Here is a 23646-nt window from a genome sequence, read left to right as displayed (position 1 = left end):
TAGCGTTTGTTATCACTAGAAGTTACTACTCACATGCTACCTCGAGTCCCACTGCAGGTGCTGTCCATCCACGGCAGGCTCTTTCCAGCAGAGTGAGGATGAGCTGAGATCTCTGCCTTTAGTGATCTTCAGGGGACTTGAGTTTTAGCCAAGACTAAATTCCCGTGAAACAGATGGCAAGTTCCCCAGAAAAGAATAGACCCCAGCTCTAAGCCATGTTCTGACCTGGAGCTCTGAGAGTTGGAGGGTCAACAGGAGCCTGAGTGGTCAAGGCAGTCTTCATAAAAAGGACCTCAGGTTGTAGGCAGACTCCAAACAGAAGACAAGCTGGAGGAAGAACAGGAGAAGCACCGACCTGATTTAAAGAGACACCAAGAGTCGGGGTGGTTTGTCCACAAATGACCACATTCAGCTGTTTGCTTTTTTTTTGGCAAGTTCCTCAGTTCCTGAAATTCTGTGCTGCTCATTCTGATCATGTTTATATATGTAGAGTCATCTTTATTCAAGTGACCATATGTTGTGCCCCAAGAAAGCAGGATTTTCTCCTCTTGTCCATGACACTCATCTGGTTAGCATCCCATTTCACTCTCAAAACTGTTCTTATTTGGATGATAAATCATAGTGTCATGCCTGACTCTGCCTGACCCCTGTAGGGTACAGGATAAGGTCAAAGTCCACTGAGCAAAATGCTTCCTAGACAGCATTTCTAGAAATCTAAAAATGCAAAGTACTCATTATTACTTGAAAAGAAAAGAAATAGATCTTTCCTTTGTCTTGCAAGTATTGCTAAATGGATTGGAAAACACCAAATGGAAACTCGCAACATAAAGTTAAAGACACTCATCAGCTAGGACCAAAATGAAAACCAACAGCATAAAAATTAAGTTAATGAAACATAAAATGTGCTAATAGAGGTAGAAGGAAATTAAACAGGGAAATAAGTTAATAAATGCAAGTTTCAACTTGAAGAAGAATGGCAAGAAAATACTAAGGCCTTACCAGCCAGAATTCCTAGAAAGATGTGAGTGTCCGTGTAAATTTCATAGCCTGCTTCAATTAGAGCCAAACACAAATGAACTAAGATTAGCTGTGATCGTGTTTATTCAAGTAATTAAATGTGGAGGCAAGCCTAACACAATGATGGGATGCGATTGTAATTACTGCTGCAGTGGTACCTCCTTGACTGTCCTGGTCGTAAACCTGATGCTGGGTAGCAGATGGAGGTCATGCCCACTTGAAGTGCAGAGACAGAAGTGTGTGCTCCCCAGCTGGAGTCTAGATCTGCTTCTCTTAGACCAATACCAAAATGCAGATCCAGAAAACCAAACCATCTCTCTCCTTGTGATTGTCACTTGCCGAAAACATATTGATGTTGTGTTCTTAACTGGCATTTAACAGTTTTGTCTCACAAATCCAATTGTCTACTCGGCATCTCCTCTTGACATCCCGTAAGCAACTGGAACCTTGCACACCCAAACTTTTGGAGGGGCAGTGGGGAGATCTTAGCATTTTTTTAAATGCAGTTTTAAAAGTTACTTTCCATTTGCAGTTACTGACAAATATCGGCTGTATTCCCCATGTTGTGCAATACCTCCTTGAGCCTATCTTACACCCAGTCCTTTAACCTCCCCCGCCTCCCTCCCCCTGGTAACCACTACTTTGTGCTCTATATCTGGGTGTGTTTCCTTTCTGTTATATTCACTAGTTTCTTGAATGTTTTAGAGTCCGTGTGTAAGTGACATCATACAATATTTGTCTCTCTCTATCTGACATAACTTCACTAAGCATAATGCCTTCCAAGCTCATCCATGTTACTGCCAACGGCAAAGTTCCATTCTTTTTGGTGGCTGAATAATATTCTATCATATACGCGTACCATTTCTTCTTTATCCATCCATCTGGTAATGAACATTTAGGCTGTTTCCATGTCTTGACTATTGTGAACAGTGCTGCCGTGAACACTGGGGTGCATGCATCTTTTCAAATTAGAGTTTTTTACATACCCAGACCTAAACTCTGCCTTTGTCCTGCTTCCGCCCCATCTTGCCTGTCCACGTCAGTGGTTCTCCATCCATACCACATGCTCATGCCAGGAACCTGGGACTCATTGCTGACGGCCCCCACCCCCAACATTCAGTCAGTCACTACTTCTTCAAGCCTACCTCCAAAATGTACCATGAACTCTCTCCATCTCCACTGCTCCCATGCACTTCCCTTACCTGGATCACTGCAAGTGACCTTCAACTTTGTCCCTTCCTGTCCCAATCCATTTGCCACACAGAAGGCAGAGGGGTATTTGAAAAGTGTAAGACATATTGCCTTTCTCCCTACTCTTTTTCTTTAAATTACAGATTCACCGAAAGTTGCAAAGAACATACAGTCAGGTCCCACACATCCTTCTCTCAGCTTCCCCTCATGTCAACCTTTCAGTGACTTCATAGTGCTGTGGATAATGTCCAAAATCCTTAACCTGACCTCCACAACCTGCCACTGTCTCCACCGCTCACTAACGTGCCTGACAGCAACCTTGCTGTAGCTCCTCAACTAAGCAGGGATCCAGGCCTGCCTCGGGCCTCTGCTACTGAACAGTTGTCCCTTCCTCCTTCTGCATTCATGCTTTTCTTATTCAACAATGTTACCCCTCCTTAGAGAGCCTTTCTTGTACATTCATCCCAAACAAGGACCCTTCACATTCTGGTTCACAGCTCCCATCCCCTTTGTCCATAGCCCTCGTCATCTAGAATGCTTCTGCGTGTTTAACTGTTTGCATCTGGCTCACCTGGAGGTTCCAAGTACAGTGTTGCGAAAGCCTTGTCTGTTGTGACCGTCACCCACGCCGAGCCCAGTACCTGCACATAACAGGTACATCAGATTGCTTTATGGTTCTGCCCACATGTTCTGTTTCTGTCAATAAGAAAGAAACTGGATCTTGCTGAGGCCTCTCTGAATTCCAGTCTTTTCCCTTTGTTTTCTCCCCACTCCAGTATCCATGAACTTGTTCACCACTGTACCCAGTTACAGTAAGAGCACTTAATTTCCTCTTTAACTTCCCATCGATAACAGATTGTGACTGGTAACTCATCTAGTGTACACTGAAACCTGCAAGTCTACTGATTAGGCTCCCAAGCAGCAGCTTCCTATAATAAAGACAGAAAAGATGTCATTGCTTGAAGAGAACCTAGAAAATGATTATTTCTGGCAGAAAACTTGTTTTGACTCATAGACTTACCCTTCAGAGTCATTCATGAATGAGTAATGAACTCAGGAAAGTCAATGATGCATGCTCTTAACCCTCTCAATCTATTCTGCTGAGAGCTGAATAAAAAGAAAGTTACAAGAGAAGATGATGATTTAGGAAGAGAGAAATACGGTTGTGTAATGTACAAGTCTTAAGAAAAGGAAAGTGGGCAATTCATCTAGTTTACTATGAGTAGTTTTTCAGGCTTCAATCATGAGTCACCTAAGTAATTTTTCTCTGCTGTTTAATTCCAATGTTTATTTATTTTATTATTTTCCAACAGTAAAATAAAATAGTATGCAACTGCCAAAGTTTAAGGCAAAAAAAAAAAAAAAAGTTGGTGGTCTTTGCTCTGGCATATAACATAGAGTTTTAATGCCATAAGGTTTTTTTTCTCAAGGAGTTATTTAAAACATTTAAGATATTCTCATCTCCTTTCTTGATGGATGATGAGCCATCTTCTGTTAAGTTTTTAATGATGGGGAATAACTACAAATTAAAAGCAGGCATTAAAAATAGTGGAGCATGCAGTTGTGTGGACAGACTGCAGAGTGACTGGTGAGGTGCAGGATGTCTAAGCCTGGAAGGACCTGTTGGTCCCAGGGTCATGTCTATCTGCAGCCCTTGCTCCCAGCTTCAGCTCAGCTTGCATTAGAGGCCTCGCCCACATCAGTCCTATGGACTTATTCTCAGCAGGTGCTACCACCTGGGAAGCACCCATTCGTAGGTATTCTAGTGACAGGCATCTGAGTTCTGTTGGGGGTTTGTTTTGCTTTGCTTTTGCTTCTTAAGTCATCTTCCATAGACCACACATCAACAAGCGCTGTGTTTTCCTTATCACAAAAGCCAGTGGGAAGTATTTGCAGGCAGGAGAGGAAGGAATCAATAGACTTTTTTAAAAATTGACATCCAGGGCTGGGGGAAGATTCAGATGCCACGCGAGAGATTTCTGTTGAACTTTTAGTCGCATCTCCTGTGATTTTTGTTATTCCAGGACGAGTCCATCTCCCACACCTCCTACTGAGGCGATGCGGAGAGACTGTGCTAATAACATATGCCATCTTTCCTCTGGGGAGTTCCAGATGCTTTTTTGTATACTTAGCCCAACAGAGTCAGGAGTGACTGAAGTTCTTTTCAGGGATACCTTCCAACTTGAAGGCCATCTTGCCGAGTGAGGAGAGACCCCCTTAGGAGGGAACCAGGGAACAACCGTGGCTGCCCGGCACCAGCTGAGTGTTCTGTGAATGTGCTTCTGGGGCGGCCCTCACAGAGGAAGGAGAGAGAGGAGAGAGAAGGGTGTGCCTCCTCTGCGGTGTCCTGGGGGAGCCTGGACTCCAGACCTTGCACCAGCCTCTCACCTCCTCCCCCTGCCTCATTCCGCTCCCTCACATGTCCCCATGAAGAGAAAGCACAGCGCACATTCTTGTTTCCTGTCTTGAATGGGTGACATGACCCTAGAATGCCAGGACACTCGGGCTTTCACTGCCTGGAATCCAGGAAGGGAGGAAGGGGCAGCTGCCCCTCGGATTGTCCCCAGGACCTGGACCTCGACTGGCTCCCTCAGCATCCATTCAGGGAGGGAAAGGTCGTTTGAAAACCAAGGTCTGGGTTGAGGACCAGAATACAGGTCCATAATATAAATAAAAGGCAGAACCTGTCCCAGGGCATAAGACTCTCCACTCCCAGTTCAACAGATGTTATGTTTTTTTCTAACTCACTGTGGCTGTGTCACTTGCAGACTTATCTAAGTTTCTCGTATCATTTTCTGTCCCTGGTGCTGAGCCCAGAGCTCATGCTCCCTGGCTTCTTCCTTTCAAATCTGCCTTTCGTTTCTACTTTGCCGCAGTGTCTCCACAGAGACGTCCTTGTCATTTTAAGGGGAGAGTTTCTGATTCTACCAGGGATGCTCCTGACTTTTAAAAGTCGTTAGCACCCTCGGGGCAGGCACTAAACGCCAGTAGTGAGCCCCTCGTGAGTGTGACACACAGGAACACGCCCAACTCAAACCCAGACGCTCTTGGCACTGGGGCGAGGGGAGCCCAGGTGAGAAGCACTGCTGGGGGCTCAGACAGGCCCTTTCTCTGCCATCTAGCCCAAGACCAGCAGGGCCCCCGCCCCCCGGACCACAGTTCTGTGGGAAGGACCCCCTAAGTGATGTCTTTGTTGGCGTTCACTCTGCAGATATTCCCAGAGCACCTGTTATCCACTCCACACACTGTTTGAGGATCTGTAGAACCCTGGTGGCTCAGACGGTAAAGAATCTGCTTGCAGTACAGGAGACCCAGGTTCAATCCCTGGGTCAGGAAGATCCCCTGGAGAAGGAAATAGGAATCCACTCCAGTGTTCTTACCAGAGAGTCCTGGTGGGCTACAGTCGGTGGGTCACAAAGAGTCAGACACGACTGAGTGACTAAAGATCCACCAGCCATTAGTCATCACTCATGTCCACCCCTTCTTAGCTCTGTCCTTCTTAGCTGTCTGTCCCTAGTCTGTCCTTCTTAGCTCTGTCCTTTTTTAAAAAATTATTTTTAATTGGAGAATAATTGCTTTACAATATTGGACTGGCTCCTGCTTCACCATTTTATTTGCATGTTATCTCATCAGTGTCTGCAAGTCATCCCTGGACCTCCGTTCTAACTCTCTGGAGACTCAGCTTGTCCAGGACAGTGACCACTTCTGCTTTTGCCTTTGCATCCCTTAGCGCCCAGGGCAGTCATCCTCTGTGTAGCAGGAATTCAGTAAGTGTTGGTCTGACTGCCTGATCCAAGGACACGCTACTATCACCAAGGGTATCTTTTGTCTCTGTAATAGGGATAATGGTACTGATGTGTCCTTTCTTCTAATCTGAAGATTCTATTTTGTCTGCCTCCTGTGAAGAAGAAGAGCATGGGAGACCTTATTGTCTCTGATAAACAGTAAACCTTGACACCTGTTGGGTCAAAAGTGAAGACGGACCATGTACACTCCTTGTCTCCTGTGTGGACCCTGAGGAGGCCTTGGTCTTTGAGGCCATACTTTGATCCCCTCCCCGTGTGACTTCTCATCAGAGAAGAGAGTGTGCTCTCTGCCTTCCATAGATTCGGGGGAAGCCAAGTGAGCAAAAAAAAAAAGAACAGGAAAGGGAAAGTGAGTGAGAAACTGGGAGAACCTGAAGGAGAGGTGGAGGCCTCCTTATTTTCTTTTTTCTTTTTTTATTATGGAAATTTTAAAACACATACAAAATTTCCCAGAATACTGTAATATTCCCCCAATGTGCTCATCACCTAGCTTCAAGAGTCATCCACCCAAGGCTGTCTCGTTTCATTTATATGCCCACCCCCTCTCTCTCCCATCTGGTTATATTATTTTAAATACCAACATCATGTAATTGCATTCATAGATATTTCAATGTGAATCTCCAAAAGACTCTTTAGAAATTATGTTCAGTTCAGTTCAGTCGTTCAGTCATGTCTGACTCTTTGCGACCCCATGAATGCAGCACGCCAGGCCTCCCTATCCATCACCAACTCCCGGAGTTCACTCAAACTCACGTTCATCGAGTCGGTGATGCCATCCAGCCATCTCATCCTCTGTCATCCCCTTCTCCTCCTGCCCCCAATCCCTCCCAGCATCAGAGTCTTTTCCAGTGAGTCAACTCTTCACATGAGGTGGCCAAAGTACTGGAGTTTCAGCTTTAGCATCAGTCCTTCCAAAGAACACCCAGGACCGATCTCCTTTAGAATGGACTGGTTGGATCTCCTTGCAGTCCAAGGGACTCTCAAGAGTCTTCTCCAGCACCACAGTTCAAAAGCATCAATTATTCTGTGCTCAGCTTTCTTCACAGTCCAACTCTCACATCCATACATGACCACTGGAAAAACCATAGCCTTGACTAGACGGACCTTTGTTGGCAAAGTAACGTCTCTGCTTTTCAATATGCTATCTATGTTGGTCATAACTTTCTTTCCAAGGAGTAAGCGTCTTTTAATTTCATGGCTGCAGTCACCATCTGCATTTTGGAGCCCCCCAAAATAAAGTCTGACACTGTTTCCACTGTTTCCTCATCTATCTGCCATGAAGTGATGGGACCAGATGCCATGATCTTAGTTTTCTGAATGTTGAGCTTTAAGCCAACTTTTTCACTCTCCTCTTTCACCTTCATCAAGAGGCTCTTTAGTTCCTCTTCACTTTCTGCCATAAGGGTGGTGTCATCTGCATATCTGAGGTTATTGATATTTCTCCCAGCAATCTTGATTCCAGCTTGTGCTTCTTCCAGTCCAGCATTTCTCGTGATGTACTCTGCATAGAAGTTAAATAAGCAGGGTGACAATATACAGCCTTGATGTACTCCTTTTCCTATTTGGAACCAGTTTGTTGTTCCATGTCCAGTTCTGTTACTTCCTGACCTGCATATAGGTTTCTCAAGAGGCAGATCAGGTGGTCTGGTATTCCTATCTCTTTCAGAATTTTCCACAGTTTAATGTGATCCACACAGTCAAAGGCTTTGGCATAGTCAATAAAGCAGAAATAGATGTTTTTCTGGAACTTTCTTGTTTTTTTGATGATCCAGCGGATGTTGGCAATTTGATTCCTCTGCCTTTTCTAAAACCAGCTTGAACATCTGGAAGTTCACGGTTCACGTATTGCTGAAGCCTGGCTTGGAGAATTTTGAGCATTACTTTACTAGCGTGTGAAATTATGTTAACTGTGTCTAAAACATATCAATAATCACCTAATATCATCTCAAAGCCAGTCAATGTTCCAATATCCAGTTGTGATGACTTTATCAATAAATCTGAAAACTGGGAGTAAAATTATACCTTCGTTGGGAATGTAACTGCAAAGGAACCAAAACAGGTCCTTTTCTTACAGGAAACTAGAATAAAATAGTGTTAAAAAATGATTTCAGGAAGTAAAAATGAAATAGGTCTGACTGGTGCTGTGTCCAACCTCCTCAAGCTCGCCCCCTGGTGGCAGGTGTGCCCAGGTAGGGGCTTCAGTTAACTTCAGAAATGTTCATTTTCTAATATTCCTAGTAATACAAAAGGGTTCTCTACTCTGTTACTAGTAGTTTCATATTTGTCCACCTGGCAAAAAATGTGGGTGACACAGGGGTTTTTTTTTAAGTATTCATTGAGCACATAATTTAAAAGCCAGAATATTAAACAAACATCTCTGCCCTTTCTTCCAGCAGGCAGCCCAGAGAACGGCCCTCCATGCTCTGTCTGACAGGTACATTTTGTCATTTTTATGAACTATAAATTGCTTTATGAAACATTGAGCCCTATTTATTGTGGCATATAATTCATAATCGGATTTTGTCCCTAAAGTATCTGTGAACTGGGATGTTAAACATTTTGCATGCTCCGATTTGTCATGCATGTGTGGAGTTTATTACTGCAAAAATCGCCATGTTGTATTTCATAGAAAGTATGGAGAATCCTTCGTTTTGCGATGAAACAGGAGACAAGAAACTTGGAAGGAAAGTCCTGAATGGTGCAGTAAATTCTGAACTTTGGGATTGGTTGAGATTGGAGCTCATTTTTCAACAATAAGTACTTCATTTATTCTGGGGTGTTCTCGTCAGACACTCCCCCTAGAGCTGTCTGTCTTCTGATGAGATTCTCTCTTGAAATACTTTATGCACGGAACCCAGTTCCCAGTCCTGTGTGCCTGACTTTTTCCTCCTCACTCTGGCTTCTCTTTTCTGACTTGTGTTATTGAATGACATATGGAAACCTAATCAGTAGACATACTCAAGCTGTATTTCACATCTTGCTTTGCCTCTAAGGCTGTAGAAAGATAGTTGAGTGGAGTTGTATAATAAGTTACTTCCTAGAGTAGACTTGACCACTTATTGGTTTGGGTTGGTTTTTTATTTCTCATTCGCCAAGGGGTATGTGTGTGTGTGTGTGTGTGTGTGTGTGTGTGTGTGTTTTAAAGAACTATCAGGTGGTAAAGACGAAGGCTTGTTTTCTTTCTTTCCACAAGTGATGTTCTTACAAAGTAAGAAAGACCTGGAGGAGACGTCCCACTCAGCAGGCTAGCAGACACCTTGGCATTGGCTAGCTACCATCACCCCCACTCCTTTCCTTCCCAGTTCTTTTTTTCTGTGGAATGAGCAGTAATTGCCTGTGTAAACCAGCTCAGTTCAGTGCCTCTCCAAGGAAAAATCTGTCACTTAGGCGAATTATCCATGCACATAGATGAAAAGCATTTTCTCAGTGGTGGCGGGCTGAGCTGTAGTGTTGTGATTTCAGTTGAAAAGCCTTCCCCATGACAGCCACACAAGCCTGTGTGCTCTGAGAGTGGCTGCCACGTCATCTTCTGGGGTTGCTTCTGTGACTTTCCCAAAAGCTGGTAACCATACCACCTCTGAGTCTGTTGGTAGGAGGAGGAGAGGGACTGGATCAAAACACATTTAAAATCTGACACATTAATTCCTTTTCTCAACGTGTTTCTTTTTTCCCTTTGACTCTTCTCCTTAAGTGATTCCTTCAACAAAACACATTGAGAAGCAAGAGAAAGCCCACAGTTTACAATGTTATACCATTGCCAGTGGTAACAAGGTTTCTTTCTGGGATGATAAAAATTATGTAGAATTAGATTGTGGTGATGATTTCACAACCCAGTAAATATAATAAAAACAACTAAATTGCATGCTTTAAATGGGTGAACTTTATGGTATATCAATTACATTTCAATAAAACGACTAAAGAGACACAAAATCTCTTTATGGCCTTTGGTAGAATGAATCAAGAACTATTTTTTAAAAATATGGACTCCCTTTGAAGACATGGTTGTGGATACAAAGACAAGTCATCAGAAACTAGGACTGGTATATTCTAAGGCTTCTCCCCCAAAGACACATGACTCTGTCCTGGGTAGAAGATGGGCGTGGACTTTCATGATGAGCAGCACTATTGCCTTTGACATTTTCTGATCTTCTCAAAAACTTCTCCTGAAGCCCAATAATTGACTCGAAAGTTAGAATCTTAGCCCTTGCTGTTATATAACCACTAAGTGCAGAAACTGTAAGGAAAAAAGTCCATTGCCTGGAAACAGACGTTCCCATCGTCACTGCTCTTCTTACGAATTTCTCTATCTTCAAATGTAACTGAGCATCTCCCTCTAAATCTACAGTTTGCCTGCTCAAAGTGCGAGGAACCCGGTGCCTTTCAAAGCAATGAGTTGCCTTCACCTCCTGTTCTATGTTTTCTGTTAATTCAGGGCCACACGAGTATTTCCGTGAGTGAGAAATATCTGTAATTGTTGGGAGATACAGTTAAAACACCCTTCTTCAAAATAAGGACTTGTAACGCCTACTGAATTAACTGGACTCATGTTTTCCAGGTTCTTAAATTAGAGAATGCTAGCTTATCACATGACAGATGTCATTTTCTGTCATGTTACGTATTCTGTGGAGTAAACTAGCCTTTTCTAGAAAATGAGAAATGTGACTATGGGTCCAACCACTGTATGACCTGCCTAGAATTCTTTTGTTGCAGGAACTGCCTCAGGGTGGGAATGGAATTGAGTAAAAATCCCCCCACAACCCAGGCTGTGACCTTCCCAAAGTAGAGGTCTAACCCCATACCTCAGACTCCCTACGGCCTGGTGGTAATCATTTCTACATCCATTCACACAAACCATTCTGGTTTCCTAAACTTTTTATTTTTTCAGCCTGTTGTCACCTCTTGATGTAAAATTCCATGGTGATTAGGCACTCGTGTTTCTGCTCTAGAAGAAGCGCTTTGGGGCCCTCACGGCTGCTCCCTGCGTGCTGGGACTGGGGGGCTGCACAGAAAGCCCGTGCTGGTTTGTGTCCCATCACCACGTGACACTGAGGGTCCGGCTCGCTTGCCCCCGTGTGATCCCATGTCCATCCCTTTACCTGGTGAACACAGGACATCTGATCCAGGACCAGAGTCGTTTTGCCTCAAGATGAACAGCCTGATGATGGAATGTGATTTACCTGCTGTGGGTTGTTGGAGGGGGGTGAGTCTACACTGAAGGAAGCCAGTTGTCCTCTGCTTCCCCGTAAGAAAGTCTCCCTTCACAGGATAGGCTTTGCTCTTTCCTTTCTAAGGTCAGGTAGAAATCTCATCTACATGGAATGTCAGAGTGTGGAGGACATCCGGATGTTTTCTGAAGGTCAGTCTTGTCTGTCTTTTCATTGTTTCAGCTTCCTGGTTTCCAGGAACATTTTAGCAGAAACCCAACATCTGACAGTTGAGACCGTAATGCTTTGAAGTTCAGTGAGTTCTCTGTAATCAATACACGTGCATGCATGCTAAGTCACTTCAGTCATGTCCGACTCTTTGCAACCCTGTGGACTGTAGCCCACCAGGATCCTCTGTCCATGGAATTCTCCAGGCAAGAATACTTGAGTGGATTGCCATACCCTCCTCCAGGGAATCTTCCTAACCCAGGGATCGAACCTGTTTCTGCTGCAGTTTCTGCATTGCAGGTGGATTCTTTACTGCAGAGTCACTGGGACAGCCAATCAATATACAACATTGATCAATTAAATCTCTGATATTGCCAGGGCTTCCCTGGTGGTCCAGTGGTTAGGACTCTGAAGTTCCAATGCAACAGGGAGCAGGTTTGATCCCTGGTCAGGGAACTAGGAACCTACATGACACACTGTCAGGCCAAAAATATATTTAAAAAAAAACAAAAACAAACTGTGATATTGTCGTTACTAAAATTTAAAAAACATCCAAGAAAAACCTGTTGCCTTCTTTGGTTTTGCCTGAGTGATGGGCTTAATTTATGGCTCAACAAAAATACCCCAAGTACTCCAAGCCCAGACAGGCTTTGACCCAATTCATCCGTGCCACCTGCAGTGATGGGAAGGGTGAGTGAAGATGGGGTGGGTAGGTTTTGTTCTTTTCTCCTGATGGCTACAGAATTTTTCATCTGTCAGTTTTATGCTGTTGAGAGGCAGCTGGCTTGCTACAGAGGCCTGCCAATGCCCCCAAATAACAGAAAAGCAAAGATCAGGAAGAGGTGGCAAAGTTCTCAACAAGATAAGCCAGTCAATGACAAGAAAACCACCCTTTGCAAAGAGACATGCTCCTTCTTACTTACCCACTTATAATGTGTCTCTCGAGGATCTCGTCTTCCTACAGACCATTGTGCTGGGTGGGGCAGAGAGAGGCAGAGAAGAATTGGGATTAATTGGCCAGTGGATCATTTCTAAAGGCACGTCTTAGGTGCCGCGTCACCGGTAATGTGGAGAATATGAAGAATGCTATCAGGAGAAAACAGGGTGTGTGTGCAGTATGGAGAGTGCCTCTGAATACCATTAGCTTCCCTTCCTAACTAGTGAATAGTACCTAACTGTGATCAGAAAAAGGATTCATGTGATTTATCAAGCTGAGCAACTGCACGTTGGCAGAGGAGCTGGGGGTCAATCTGGAAATCCAGGGCAAGAGGGGTACTAGGCAGCTGGCAGGGCTGAGAAGTTAATCATCCCCTTGGACCACTTCCATCCATCTCGGAGTAGCAGAGCCGCTGCAGAGTGAGCCAGGATGCTTTATAGCCGTAGATCAGGAATTAATATTTTCTGTGAAACCTCCAGCTTCATTTGCAGTAACTTGGGTTTTATAAAAATGGAGCATAATTTCATATGAATAAATCACATTCAGCTAGAAAGATGAGAAGCTGAGGAGGGGCAGGGGAAAGATTGTGCTTAACTTTGGGAAGAAAAAAAAAGGAACAAGCAAGAAAGCCAACATGAAAACAGTTGTTAAGGCCGTGGGGCTAGGAGGACATGAATGGCCGTATGGTTAAACTGTGCATGTAATCTTCTGAAATGTCAGCCTGCGACTCCAGAAATGGCTCCGTTTTTACAGCCTTGGAGACGCATCACCAGACTGTAACCTGGTCTGCCCATCTGGCAGTATCTCAGGTCCAAGATCCATTTATACTGGAATCTAAACAACTGCCGTTGATTTATTCACTGATGCCACGAGGCTCCATTGAAGTACCTTGTGTGCACAGCGGGCCCTGGGCTGGTGCCGGCGGGCCGTGGGGAGAAGCAGCCTGTCACCTGCGCCGGGCGCCTCACGGTCCAGAGTCCAGAGGTGCTGACTCTGTAAAGAGAAAGCCCCCATTAGCCTCGTGCATCTGCTCGCCTCAATCTTGCCCTTCCTCAAATAAATCTCACCCATCGACTCTCCCCTTTCCATTAGGGAGAATATAGTGAAATTAAGTGAGGACTCATCTAGAATGAAGGGCTCACCTCCGTTTGAGTGTGATCACATCTGGAAGCGAGGCTGGACACGGTGCCACTGGGCAGGGGAGGGCAGGTTCTGGCAGCGGGGGCGGGAAGGGGTGCACTTTGCATTTGGCCTCACCTTCCTGACCCGTCGCGAAGTGGGCCGACCTCGGTCAAGCGGAGGGGTGTGTACTGGGCGTGGCCACCAGCACTGCAGGGTGACTTTCCAGGTCTCATTTCACACACCGACCCTGAAATCTGGAGAAGAAAGTCACAGTTGCCAGGCACTGGTGACGATTGGGCTCTTCTCAAAGGGTCCGAACAGGGAGCAGGAGAGGCTTGTGAGAGTTTCAGATTTCCAACTTGTAAAATGACAAAGTAGCAGGAGGGGAAGTATCAGCCTCACCTCGAGTCCCACAGTGGTCCCCAGTCTCTCCAACGCAACAGCTTCTTATGATAAAGTCACTTTGGTATAGCGTGCAAAACGTCTTTAAAGAGCTCTAAAGTTTAGAAACCCTATCTCATTGACTGTCTAATATTATGATCCCACAACAACCCCCTGAGACAGAAGGGACCCATTTTACAGATAAGAAAACTGAACCTGAGACAGGCGATGGAGTCACCCAAGGTCACAAGACAGCAAGTGGTGGAGCTGAGGCTGCACTCCAGGTTCTCTGATTCGTGTGGAGTAGAATTTTCTCATCCCCATCAGGCAGCAAGGAAGCAGGCAGGCTTGGATGGGGTCAGAGGCTGGTGGTTCCTGCCATGTTTTATAGTCTAACAAATGTTAATAGCTTACTAGATAGTAGCATTAGTAGATCCTTTGTCTCTACTAATAATTATAATAATCCTTACATTTCTGGCCTAGCTATTTTTTTTATTCCTAGCACCTAGCACAGTTCCTGGCAATTAGGAGACACAGAAGTCATTTGATGAATGAAGAAAACAATGAACAAATGAATGAATGAATTAGGTCCCATGCTTTGTGGTTAAGCAATGGCAACTCTTCCCCTTTCATGGATCACAGCGTTGTTGTGGCAAAGGATGTTGCATAACTCAGTGAAACCATGAGCTATGCTGTGCAGGGCTACCCAAGATGGATGGGTCATAGTGAAGAGTTCTGACAAAACGTGGTCCACTGGAGAAGGAAATAGCAAGCTACTCCAGTATTCTTAGCTGGAGAACCCCATGGACAGTATGAAAAGGCAACACTGGAAGATGAGGCCCCGAGGTCGGAAGGTGTCTGATATGCAGATGGTTAGATAGCATCACCGACTCAATGGACATGAATCTGAGCAAACTCCAGGAGACACTGAAGGACTGGAATGCTACAGTCCATGGGCTTGCAAAGAGTCAGACACGACTTAGCGACTGAATGACAACAACAAATGGCATCTTTGGGCTTAAAATAGAAAATAGCTTGCTGCAATGATGCCGGTTCACCATGGCAGCAGAGCACCACAGGAAGCAGAGCTTAACAGTCAGGGGCTTATTACTGAGGAGTCCACGCCTAAACGATGTTATAGAATTGAGATGCACTATTAACTGCCACACGGGACAGGGAAATTGAATGATTTTTTTTTTTTAAACAATCCAAAAGTAGGAAGAAAGTCAAAAAAAAAAAAAAAAACCTTCAAAAAATGGAAACCATCCAGTGCAATTCAATTAGAGTGGAGTTAAATTAGGAATCAGTAACCAGAGAGAACTGTAGGATGCCACAGTTCTGCTAATACCTAGACATGATCTCTGGCTGCTCCCTGTCCCTTCCTCCCCTTTCCTCATTGCCAGGCTTCCCACTATGGGCACACCTTACGATGCCCTCCCATATGATCTCTACCAATTATTCATGTTTCTGTTTTCCTTCCTTCATTCAGTGCACATTTGCAGGATAGAGACCACACAGTGGGTAAGGTGTCTAGCCAGTCTCTATGCAAGACACAAAAAAACCCAGGTATCCCACTCTCCGGGAGTTTACAGGGTGGTAGAGGAAACTTGGTGGCTTGGACAGTACACAACCCACCTGCAGTACAGGAGTCCTGGGTTCGATTCCTGGGTCAGGAAGATCCCCTGGAGAAGGGAATGGCTACCCACTGCAGCATTCTAGCCTGGAGAATTCCATCAACAGAGGAGTCTGCCAGGCTGCAGTCCATGGGGTCGCAAAGAATTGGACACGGCTGAGTGACTAACACTTTCACTTTCAGAGGAAACTTAGACACATGCAGACCTACTGCGTGTATTAAATGTCGGCGTGTGCTTTATGGTCCGAGGCCTAAGTACAGCTGTCACGTGTAAGTACAACACCAAGCATTTCACATGCATTACTTGTCGTTATTCCTCACTATAGCCCACTCAGCCAAGAAGGAGGAATTCAACATTAGGGCCTAACTGCTACTGCTACTGCTAAGTCACTTCAGTCGTGTCCGACTCCGTGCAACCCCAGAGACGGCAGCCCACCAGGCTCCCCCGTCCCTGGGATTCTCCAGGCAAGAACACTGGAGTGGGTTGCCATTTCCTTCTCCAGTGCATGAAAGTGAAAAGTGAAAGTGAAATCACTCAGTTGTGTCCAACCCTCAGCGACCCCATGGATTGCAGCCCACCAGGCTCCTCCATCCATGGGATTTTCCAGGCAGGAGTACTGGAGTGGGGTGCCATTGCCTTCTCCCTTAGGGCCTAAAGAGATGAAATTTTATTTCATTTCATTTTCCACATATCCTCTCTGAAATCCTAGGGAAACAGGGTTTCCAGAGACATGTCACTGACCCACAATCTAGTGGCTGAAAAGCCACAGTGTGGCCTATCTGACTCCAGCTGATGCTACAGCTGATGCTCTTAGCAGCTTCAGTAACATCCTCCCACCCCACCAATTTATAAAGAGAGCTAGAGCTTGTACTCCACAAGAGAGGCCACTGCAGTGCGAAGCCCGTGCACAGCACCTAGAGGGTAGCCCCTACTTGCCACAACTAGAGAAACACCCTCACAGCGACAAAGGCCCAGCACAGCCAAAAATAAATATAAAGAAATAAAGTCACTTAGAGAAAAAGAGAATGGCTGCTCAATAATAACGTAATGCCTTTCACACATGAAAGGCCGTGAGTTCAAATTATGCTACACGTCTCTGCTCCCATGATAAGGAGGAGGAAAAACACCATATATCTGGCCCGGCTTTCCCTAATCTCCTCTCTTCTTTTGTAAGACATCATGAAGCAAGCATCGGATTTTGAATCTTTGACCTTGGGCTGGAATTTGGGAAAAGTATTTATTCATCTGAGTCTGAACTTTCTCAGTTGCATAAACAGGATGGTAATTATACCCTCCTTGTTAGGTTTATGGTCAGATTAAATGAGGTGATAAATAGAAAAAATGCTTTGTTAGTCTATCCATATGATAGTAATTACCCTATTGCATCACTAAGAAAGCCCGCTAATCAAAGTACCACAAGATAGTCTCTAAGTCCTGCCGAGAAGCTTAAACAGGAAGATAAGAAAATATGACAGAGTGGATTTAATTTATGGAACCATGAACAAATCATAGTATGGAGCATGTTTTTACCTTGACAGCATAGAAAAATAAATATCAACAAAGCCCAAGAACTATCCCTTACTATTGCTTATTTCCTCCCAACTTTGTAATAGGTTCTAATCTAGCCTATTCTCCCATTTAAAAAAAAAAAGCCAAGCTGTGGGTCCCTGGGTGCTGGGTGAGTTCACCCCAGCCCCTGAGGAGCCTGCCACCTGTCTCTCCTATGTCAATATCCTACTTCACTCACCTCGAAAAGTCACCCTGGGTCATTTCCTGACACCTTTTCCAGACGATTTCTAAAGAATTTGGTTCATCTTATTATTTTTAAAGAAAATCATCCTTATTTCGAAAGCAGTGACTCTCAGGTAACCTGGGGGATCCCAGTAGAGATCTGTTTGGGGGCCATGGAAAGAGAGGAAACGCTCACTGAGACTCTTTGTGGGGCCTCTTCTCCCACGGGGTCAGTGGTGCGCATGGACACTCACCGACGTGGACGCGCTCGCCTTGCTGCTGCTTCTCAGCCGCCGTCTCAGCGTTCCTGACTGCCCTCAGTGACTGTCAGCGCAGCTGTCTGCATCAGTGTCATAAGCAAACGCAGGCTATCGAGTCTGAAAACCAGCTTTTAAAAACCCCCCAGTACTAATTTCCACCATAAAACGTAATAGCTCCAGAGAAGACAATGAGTCCTACCAGGTAAATAAGGCATATTTTTAAAGGCCCCAAACATGTATTTTACGCCACAGAACAGAGCAACCTGAGAGAAACCGTTAATGGTCTTTCATGTAAATAAATAACAAGCTGTTTGAAACCACTAATTACTCATTAAGATGGTTTAGTGACTTGGGGGGAGTGCCTATGGGTTCCTGCGGACCCACCTCCTGAGGTCTGAGCCAGGAGGATGCATCCAGAGGGGCCTCTGGTAACAGGAAGTTTTTTAAGTGAACTTTTAGAAAAGTTTAATGTGTGTATTTATTGTTTATGGCTGTGCTAGGTCTTCACTGTGGCGCACGGGCTCTTACACTGCTGCACATGGGCTCTCTCTCGTTGCAGTGAGCAGGCTTCTCACCGCACTGGCTTCTCTTGCGCCCAGACTCTGGGCACACAGGGTACAGTGGCCGCAACGCACCAGCTCAGTAGTTGGGAGCGTCCAGGCTCTAGGCTCTCGTGGTCAGCAGTTATGGCACGTGGGCTCAGTTGCCCCAAGGCATGTGGAATCCTCCCGGACCAGGGATTGAGCTCCCTGAAGTGGCAGGCGGATTCTTAAATCACTACTCTTGGTTGTGCGTGCTCAGCCATGTCTGACTCTTTGCGACCCCAAAGAGTGTAGCCCGCCAGGTTCCTCTGTCCATAGGATTTCCCAGGCAAGAATACTGGAGTGGGTTGCCACGCCCTCCTCCAGAGGCTCTTCCTAATCCAAGGATCGAACCCACGTCTCCTGCACTGGCAGGCAGATTCTTAACCAGTAGTGCCACCTGGGAAGCCCCTTAGCCACTGGACCACCAGCAAAATCTCCCATGTATATTTCTTAGTGCCCCGAGGCCACCGTGTCTTTATAACTCATTCACTTGTGTCTGTGCCCTTAGTAAGTGGGAGTCCAGCTGGAGAAACATTTGCGGTGGGTGGGTAGTTTTAAAACTAGTAGATTAGTGGGGTTTTGTTTTATTTAAAACCAAACTACTTAGCTTCTTTTGATGATAGCTTATTTAAATTGTGACACCACAATTGTTTTTCTGTTTTGTTTTTAATCTCCTTTTAGTGGAGAAAACTAGCCAAAGGCCTGGAGCCTTCATTCTCTGCTCCCAGAGCCTTTCAGGCCAGCACCTCCCACGCCGTCCTCTCCCTGCTACCCCCACCCACAGCCAGGCAGCCCCACCCAGGCGGTTCACTGTTCACTCCTAAGATGCTGAGCCAGCTGGAGCAAGCTGCCCAGCCAGCTGCTAACTCTGGGCACCGGGCCCGTCCCTCCACCACTCTCGGCCCCTCTCTGCCACTCGCCTCCTCTGACTCCTGCCTCCAACGTCTTCCAAAGGCAGCCTTGGGCCAGCGTTGGCAGGCTGGCCTGCTGGCTCTGCTGACTGTGTTTGGGGCCCGATGAGCCCCCCTGCTGGTGTTGAAAGGTTAACGTGCCCCCCCTGGAGGGGAGCAGGCTGACCTTTCCCATGCTGGCTCCCAGGCCAGGTGCTGGCAGGCCAGCGGTCATACTGGGTCTTCCTGTTGGCCAGCAGAATATGGTACCCACCTCTGCTCTCCTCAGCCGGCATCAGAGCCTGGCCATCTGCATCCCTGTTATTCGAGGACAACCATCTAACCTGCTGCCAAACTGAGTGGGTTCCTGAGCCTTTCCTCTCCCCTCCCTGGAGCTCTCTCTGGCCTTGAGTTTCCCTTTTCATGCTGCCCTATATTCACTGCTCCTCCCAGCCTGGCAAGGCAGCATTTGGAATGTCCATGCTCATTCATTAAGTACAGGTCAGTTGGGCTAAATGTTGATACCAAACCAACTACTTGGGAAGGGAAAGGCTGTGGCCCTTTTTTCATTCTCGCAGACCAGGTCCACCAGCTTGCTGGCTCCCTGCTGCTAACTGGACGGAGACTCGAGAAGCCTAGCCCAGACCTGAAGTCCAGAGGCCCCAGTTGGCCTCGCAGTGGCCCCATTTGCCCTGGCCACCATCAGGGAGCCAGCAAGCCTCTTTAGGCCACAGTGCCTCTTCTTAAAATGAAGATATAATCCTCGTTCATCCTAAAGGAAATCAACCCTAAATATTCATTGGAAGGACTGATGCTAAAGCTGAAGCTCCAGTACTTTGGCCACCTGATGTGAAGAGCCAACTCATTGGAAAAGACCCTGATGCTGAAAAAGATTAAGGGCAGGAGGAGAAGGGGGTGACAGGATGAGATGGTTGGATGGCATCACTGACTCAATGGACATGAGTTTGAGCAAGCTCCGGGAGATGGTGAAGGACAGGGAAGCCTGGCATGCTGCAGTCCATGGGGTCGCCAAGAGTCGGACACGACCGAGCGACTGAACGACAACTGACCCCTGTGCAGCCAGGCGAATCCTGGTCCCGGGGAGGGAAGGCAGATAGGATGTGTAGAGGCCCTTTCAGCCATGCATGCTGCACAGGCACAGAGAACTGGGCAGGACTAGGTGAAGGAGGCCCTGTTTTCTTTGTGTCACTGCCCAGCCACTGAGCTACTCAGTGGGATTCTGAAAGGACAGCCAGGTGGGCCTTGGCTGTTGTTGGAGGACGAGCAGAAGGCTGAATGAGAAAGGCTCGTGGTCTTCAGGCCGCCCCCAGGCCTCTGGGAGCCTCGTGGCTGCCACACCAAGTCCTCTGCTGGGACCTGATGTTGTCACCCCATTTCATCCCCCCGACTGTCCCCTGGGGTAGGTATCACTGTCCCCACTTTCCACATGGGGAAACTGAGGACTGGAGGGTGGAGTGCCCAAGGTGGGTGGAGCCCAAGTTTTGGGAAGGCAGCATAGCCTAGGGCGGGGAGGGCCTGGCAGACCTCATTGGTGGCAAAGGGCCTCATCCCTGCTCTGCCTACAGAATCCCCAAAAGGACAAAACCCCTGGCCTCACAGTCCTGGCACAGGCCTGAGTGCCTCGCGCAGGACCACAGGCTGCCCTTCCCTCTGCCCGCGTGTCAGAGCAGAGGCACGTTTGGTCACGCTTCGTCTCTGTCCACTCCACGTTTGAACGTAAAATGGGAATGAACACACGCCCACGAAGGATCCCGCTGGGGGCTTGCGTGGCAGGACAGACCTCAGTCCACTTCTGTTTTCTCCAGGCAAGCACTTCTAGGGATTTCAGACCTCCTGCTGTGTTCTGCACTCAAAATAGAAGATGATGGAAAACTTGAAAAGCGCTGTGGTCGTGCTTTGACGGAGTTATATGATGAGTAAAGGAGAGCCAAGCCAGCATGATTGCCTAAGGCTTATATTTCTTGAAGATTTTTTTCCCTTCTACCTGGCTGGAGAAATATTAGCTATTCACTGACATTTCAAAATACAGGCCAAATTTTGCTCACATCCTGACAGCATCTCTGTGCCCTCGCGTGAGTCTTTAAAATGTGAACCTGCCCTTACATTGTTCCCTTGCTCACCAGTCATCCATCCTGAGTTCCTCACCTCAGTCAAGTGAGGTGAAGGCTCTGGGTGGTTGAGACCACACAGATCTCTCTGGGTATCAGAAGGAATGTCATGCCAACAAGGACTTAATTTCCAAAACATACAGACACTTCATACAACTAAATAACCAAAAAAACAAAGAACCCAATCAAAAAATGGGCAGAAGATCTAAATAGGTATTTCTCCAAGGAAGAAATACAGGTGGCCAACAGATACATGAAAAGATGCCCAACATCGCTAATTATTAGATAAATGCAAATCAAAACTACAGTGATGTATCACACTGGTCAGAAAGGCCATCATCAAAAAGTCTGCAAACAATAAATGCTGGAAAGGGCATGGAGAAAAGGGAACTTTCCTCCTACACTGTTGGTGGGAATGTAAATTGGTGGAAAGCCACTACGGAATACAATATGGAGGTTCCTCAAAAACTGAGAGCTACCATATAATCCTGCAATCCCTCCTCTGGGCATATATCTGGAGAAAACTCTTAATTCAAAAGATATGTTCACCTCAATGTTCATAGCAGCACCATTTACAGAAGGCAAGACATGGAAACAACCTAAATGTCCATCGACATATGAATGGATAAAGAAGATGTGGAACATATATGTAATAGAATACTACTCAGTGATAAAAGGGGCTTCTCTCATAGTTCAGTCAGTAAAGAATCTGCCTGCAATGCAGAAGACCTGGGTTTGATTCCTTAGTCAGGAAGATCCCCTGGAGAAGGAAATGGCAACCCAGTCCAATATTCTTGCCTAGAGAATCCCCATGGGCAGAGGAGCCTGGCAGGCTACAGTCCATGGGGTCACAAGAGTTGGACATGACTTAGCAACTAAACCACCACAGCAGTAAAAAAGAATGACATCATACCATTTGCAGCAACAGAGATGGATCTAGAGATGATCATATTAAATGATGTAAGTGAAGAGAGAAAGACATATACCAGGATATCACCTATATATGGAATCTAAAATATAATACAAATGAACGTATATACAAAACAGAAACAGACTCACAGACATAGAGACCAAAGTTGTGATTAATGAAGACGAAAGTTGCGGGGCGGGGGCGGGGATAAATCAGGAGTTTGGAATTCATGGACACAATGTACTGTTTATAAAATAAATTAACAACAAGGTCCTACTGTATAGCACATATTCAGTATCTCATAATACAATGTAATGGAAAAGAAAAAACAGAGATGTCACAGCAGGAGCTCAACTATCAGGAGTCCTTGGGCCCCCTTCAGACTCATTTCAAGAGTCGGGGCTCAGGAGTCTTCACCCCCTATCCGAGACACCTGCTACTCCTTCTGCCTGGAGCAGGGCTTCTTCTCGCCGCCCCTCCCCACAGACGTGCCTAGCTCCTCCTCTCCATGCTCCCGGTCACAGCTGCAACGCCCTGCCCTGCTGCCTTCGCCACCCGCCCCCACGGCAACCTCCACTCACCTCCTGTGTGGCCCTCGTCACTGGTAATGAGCTGCTGAATCTCTTGTGTTCTCTGACCATATACTGTTCCTCTGGGCACTGGTCATCCATCATCCCAAGTTCCTTGCCTCAACCAAGTGAAATGAAGTTCCTGGGGAGTGGAGACCACATGGGTCTCCCTGGACATCAGAAGGGATGTCAGACCAACAGGGGCTTAATTTCTCCTCTGTGAAGTGGAGATAGTAATGCTCATTCTATCCATCTCAAGGCCTTGTTGTCAGGCTTTGAGAGATTATTTTTGCCAGAGAGCTCTGTTAAAAAAGGCTGATTACAAATGGCCCACTTTTTAGTAATACAGTTGCTGCAAAAAAAGAAAAAGCAACTTGAGAAGCTCTTACTCTTGATGAGGAATAATGGAGAAAATCAAAACACCCCCATTCCCTCCTTCATCCTTAACCCTTTACATCCCAACCTAGGCATGGTGGCTACTTTTCTCCAAAAGTAATTAATGAAATAAGTTGCATAAGGGAAATGGCGGTAAATATTCTAATACAAAAGCAATCACTGAAGTGGCAATTTTAATTCAAAAGTATTTTATTTACCATTATGCCAACTTTTTCTCCTTTTTTGTTGAATCAGTTCAGTTCAGTCACTTAGTCATGTCTGACTCTTTGCGCCCCCATGGACTGTAGCACGCCAGGCTTCCCTGTCCATCACCTGAAATAGAGACAGAAAACCACTGTAAAGTAATATTTGATGCCATGTTTACAGCAAACATGGCATCAAATATAACGATTTTAAATGTATATCATAAACTAAATATATCCAAAGCCAATATAGAGATGCTATTGATATCCAGTTGTTTTTCTGGAAAAGTTTAAGTGGTCCCAGTTACTAAAGTCATCAAGTTATTATAGTAATAGTTATAATCTGTTACTAAAATACTGTTGGGGGCATTTCCCTGGCAGTCCAGTGGTTAAGACTTAGCTGTGATATCACTAAGTACTATTGGCTGTGTCACAACTATAATCTTTCCTCATAGAACCGTCTCTTAATAGGATGGTGTCGGCTGAAAAATACCTTAATAGTAGTTTCCTCCTTTTCTGTACTTGGAGTAGAATC

General features: G+C 45.8%; 1 protein-coding gene across 1 annotated transcript in view; it reads left to right on the top strand.

Moving 5' to 3' along the window:
- AFF3 (AF4/FMR2 family member 3) overlaps positions 1-23646 on the top strand; it is a 582836-nt gene that overhangs the window by 475566 nt on the left and 83624 nt on the right. The window contains exon 11 of the mRNA XM_027554698.1: positions 8408-8448. Coding sequence (XP_027410499.1) covers positions 8408-8448 — 41 coding nt within the window. The remainder of the gene's footprint in view (positions 1-8407; positions 8449-23646) is intronic.

The sequence above is a fragment of the Bos indicus x Bos taurus genome, chromosome 11 (assembly GCF_003369695.1).
Source record: "Bos indicus x Bos taurus breed Angus x Brahman F1 hybrid chromosome 11, Bos_hybrid_MaternalHap_v2.0, whole genome shotgun sequence".
NCBI lineage: Eukaryota > Metazoa > Chordata > Mammalia > Artiodactyla > Bovidae > Bos > Bos indicus x Bos taurus.
The sequence above is the reverse complement of the archived record's forward strand: the minus strand, read 5'-3'. Positions and strand labels throughout refer to the sequence as shown.